At 35.0% G+C, this 4790-nt stretch overlaps 1 protein-coding gene across 1 annotated transcript; it reads left to right on the top strand.

Moving 5' to 3' along the window:
- Positions 1-2151: 2151 nt before the first annotated feature.
- On the top strand, positions 2152-4496 carry LOC139876113 (WAT1-related protein At1g09380-like). Its single transcript, XM_071863415.1, has 7 exons — positions 2152-2327; positions 2709-2771; positions 2881-2997; positions 3388-3631; positions 3734-3892; positions 3982-4133; positions 4370-4496. The coding sequence occupies exons 1-7, from the start codon at positions 2152-2154 to the stop codon at positions 4494-4496; spliced, it is 1038 nt and encodes a 345-aa protein (XP_071719516.1).
- Positions 4497-4790: the final 294 nt, after the last annotated feature.

The raw sequence follows: 4790 nt of genomic DNA, 5'->3' as shown, positions 1-4790 counted from the left end.
GCACTTTGTTCTACCCTTATTACTTTATGTATGACTTTTGATAGCCGTATAGAAAGTACTTTTGAGATAACTTTGTAAACACTTCCGATAAGACTAATGGGACGATAATCTATGAGGCCGAGAGGATTATCTATTTTAGGAATTAGGGTAACAAATGATGTGTTACATCCTTTCGAAATTTTCATATGTATCCAGAACCATTCGAAAACTTTCATCATATCATCTTTGATTAACCACCAAAACTTTTTGAAGAATTTCATATTAAACCCGTCGGGTCCCTGGGCTTTCGAACTGCCACAGCTTTGAATTGCTTCCCAAACCTCTTTCTCACTGAATATATCCTCCAGTAACTTATTATCATCAACATTGATTCTCGGTTCATGAAAGAAAAAGGTTCCGGTGTCATTATCATTGAGTTTGAAGATGGAGGAGAAATATCTTAATACTTCATCTTTAATTTCTGAAGGGTTGTCGGACCAAGAACCGTTTATTTGAAGCCCTCTGATCATATTTTTGTTCGCCCTTCTTCTGATGCAATTGTGGAAGTATTTTGAATTTTCGTCACCGTCCAAGGTCCATTTAACTTTGGCCTTTTGTTTTAACATGTTTACTTGAATCTTTTCTTTCGCCAACCAATTCTTCTTTTCGTTTAACCATGCTTCTCTTTCAAAATCAGTGAGTATTCTGCTTTCAGCTTTTTTCTCCCAAACTACCGTTTCCTTTGCGTGTGTTTGAATTTCTTCCTCTAGATTCCCTAAAATCGAACTACAATTCTTGAGTTCAAGTTTGACTTCTTTCAGTTTATTTCTTATCACGCAGTCTGGTCTATTGCCTGTGAAATTCGATTGCCAAATTTTTTCTATTTTTTCCTCTATACCATCAATCTTGAGCCATTCATTGAAAACTCTTATCGGTTTTGGACCGAAGTCCGTGAGATTGTTTTTGAGAATAATTGGGGCATGATCTGAATATTTTCTGTCAAGAACTGTCGCGGATAAGTTTGGCCAACAAAGATTGAATTCATCCGTAAACAAAAATCGGTCAAGTTTACTGAACTTGGTACCATTGTCACTGACTCTTGTAAACTTTTTACCGCCGAGAGGGATGTCAATTAAACACGCATTGTTGATAAAGTTATTGAATCTATTGGCCCAACTAATGTTGAAGACAGAATTAAAACGCTCGGTCGAACTTCTTACCTCATTGAAATCGCCACATAGCAGCCATGGCATCTTTCTATGACTAATAAGAGAGTCCAGGCTATCCCAAAATCTGACTTTCTTCGCTGTGGAGTGGGGACCGTAAACGTTTACTATAGCAATATCCGAATCGGTACCTACTACTTTACCAATGACACCTATATGGAATTCACCTTCGAATGCATCTGTAACCTTGAATATAGAGGGATCCCACATGAGTAACATTCCTCCAGAGAAACCTATCGAGTCCTTTTGAATGTATTTAAAGTTATCCGAGCCCCAAAAATATTTCAAGAATGAATCTTTTAAATTACCACATCTAGTTTCTTGTAAAGCTAACACCCATGGTTTTTCTTTGCTACATAAAGAACGTAACCATCTGACTTTGACATCTTTCCTTACACCTCTTATGTTTAAAGACACAATAATCATTGAGACATTAATAAACGAGAAAAAGGCCTTGTATCTATATTTAATTTTTAACAGAATTTAGTGCCTTATTCATGTGTACGTGATAAATAAGCAACTACGTTACTATACTTTAGTGACAGTGTAATTTAGCTAGTCGAAAACCTCAGTAGAATCTTTACAGGATTCAGTGATTCAGAAAATGGTGTTTTGCTGGCATGCAAGTTTAGTTGCCACAAGTTTTGTTTTAACTGAATAGGCCAAAAGTTTATGCTTTTAAGCATCCATTAGCCACAAAGAGCCGTACACTGCACCACATTCCACATATGCACTTCCACAAACTATTTTATAAAGCATCATAAATATTTACATTTTGCTACAAGTAATCCATCAAATTATTCCTTATATTTACTACTCATTCTTTTTGTTTTCTCAACCAAATCTCTCCCTCTCTCTTATTCTCTCTAGTTAAAATAACAAATTAAAAATATTAATTAATTAGTTAGAGAGTTAGAGAGGCGAGGTTGAGGTTGAAATAAACAAAATGGTGGATGATTTATTGCCTTCATTGATCATGGTACTTGTACAATTTGAGTTTGCAGGAATGAACATTTTCTCGAAGCTCGCCATGGATTCGGGGATGAATCCATTCATCCATGTTGCGTATCGTCAAATCTTTGCTTGTATATTCCTTGCACCCTTGGCGTATTTTATCGAAAGGTACATTAAGACATCTGTCAATCGATATACATATTGTACCATTTTGCAAATTGTTTATTTAACCAATGTGTTTTAAACCTAGTTGTAGTTCGCTTTTGAACATGTTACATGTACAAATGTATAACCATTTTTATAACTTTCAGTGTTCTTATAAAACTAAAATGTAACTAATGTTTACATCTACAAAATGGTTATACACTTGATCGTCAATAAATTAAATAAGAGAATTAGCTAGAGTTGTCCCCCTAAAAAATAGCTTAAATATGTGTAAGGTGGCCATGCACTATTGATGAGATGAATTGAAATGTTATAAATTATACACTAATTACTATTTTTTTTTTTTGTTTTTTTTTTTTTTTTGTTTATGTTATTTGTTTGTAGAGGTAAAAGACCCCCAATGACATTGTCCATTTTCTTCCAAGTTTTCTTGTGCTCCATTTTTGGGTGAGTATTAATTAAGTTAATTACTACACCTTAAATGATGTCACTACTTTCATAAAGCTTCAATCTTGGTGTAATGACCTTTGTTTTCGGCGCTAATAATCATTATCAGGTTGTCATTGAATCAAATCACATACTTTGTTGGTTTGAAGAATTCGACACCAACCATCGCGTGCGCTTTATCAAATCTACTTCCAGCAGTAACATTCGTCCTTGCCGTATTATGCAAGTAATAACCTATTATCAATTAACATTGTTTACTTATACATATACTCGGTATATCTTATTACAGAGTACATGTTTTTTTAAGGCATGGGCCAAAGCTACACCTCATAGCCCATAGGGCCAAGGATTGAACTCGCGATCGGGTCTTTTTAACTGTTTTTAAAACCCAAAGATTGTTAGCCCATACAGTAGGACAACAGTAGGCTAAATATATATATGGGTAGCCTACTGTTGTTCTATTGTATGAGCTAATAAAGATATATTTTTGCCAAATCACTCCTGCTTATTGTGTGAAGCAACGATTTATTTCAACCCATTGCTGAGAATATCATGTTCAATTTCACAAGAGTATGATTTTTATAGTTTATTTCGGTGTTTGTTTTATTGTTGGTAGCCAAGAAAGTGCAAAGTTGAAGACTATGGCCGGACAAGCAAAGCTAATAGGAACATTCATTGGGGTCGGGGGTGCGATGTTATTGTCCTTGTACCATGGACCTAAAATACCCATCGGTGAATCAAGAATTCATATACATACGAGTGCTAACGATAATGCTAATGATCATGATCAAGTGAACCTCATCGGACCGCTTCTAGTCATTGTTAGTTCTGTCACTTGGGCAATATGGTTCATCATCCAAGTAAGTCCGTCACACAAACATTGTACTCGTATTACATATTTACATCTCATCTTCAACATATACAAATTGTAAATTTTATTTTATTTTCTTTACACAATTTAGGCAAGAATGAGTAACAACTACCCTGCTCCATATTCGACGTCAGCTTTGATGGTGATGATGGCGACCATTGAGTGCTCAATATTTGGTCTCATCAAGGAGCCGCACTTGGATGAATGGTCATTGTCTTCACCCATCAGGGTCGTAGCAAGTGTTTATGGTGTACGTTACATGACTAAATTATAATGAAATGAATTAGAATATTACATGTTACATGACATAACTAAAGAACTAATGATATTTATTTGCAGGGGGTTGTATGCTCGGGAATAGGTGTTTGTATGATTTCATGGTGTATCGATAGAAGAGGACCACTCTTTGTTTCGGTGTTTAATCCGTTGCTGTTAATTATAGTTGCAGCTCTCAGTTGGGGCCTTCTTCGTGAGAAACTATATCTTGGCACGTAAGCGTTTCACTCTAATGTGTATTTTGTAATGCATGGAATATATTACTAATACAATCTATCCGCGCATTATGTGAACATTTATTCTCATCGGACTTGAACTCGCAACTCAGAATAATGATATAACTTGGATTATAATAATTATATATGCGATTGAATGAAATTAAGACAGATGACCGTATGACACGGCGTAAATGGATATAAAATGTACAACGTTTATTCCTGATTTGGTGCAGGGTGTTGGGATCATTACTAATTGTGCTGGGATTGTATTGTGTGCTTTGGGGAAAGAGTAAAGAAACAGAGGCTCAACAAAAACAACATGAACTGCAAGATTTAGGAGAAAGTATTGAAATGCAGTGATACACTGATATACATCAAATAAATTTTGGTTGAAAATTGGATGAATAAATTATGCAAATTCACTTTATATAGAACATGGAATCCATGGTTATATCTTTGTATTATTTGATATGCTTATGCTTATGTTTATTACAATATTTTGTATCAGTTATAACATACTATACAATATACAAATATCATCATACTATTAGATATCACATTTGTTTTTTATCTTCATTCAAAAATCTTATAGCGGCTCCTGAACATAAAGGGAAAAGGTTGACGGTACAGGGCCGGCCTAGCCCCTGGGTCACA

This window comes from Rutidosis leptorrhynchoides, chromosome 1 (assembly GCF_046630445.1).
Source record: "Rutidosis leptorrhynchoides isolate AG116_Rl617_1_P2 chromosome 1, CSIRO_AGI_Rlap_v1, whole genome shotgun sequence".
Taxonomy (NCBI): domain Eukaryota; kingdom Viridiplantae; phylum Streptophyta; class Magnoliopsida; order Asterales; family Asteraceae; genus Rutidosis; species Rutidosis leptorrhynchoides.
Note: the sequence above shows the minus strand (reverse complement) of the source record. Positions and strands in the feature narration are given on the sequence as shown.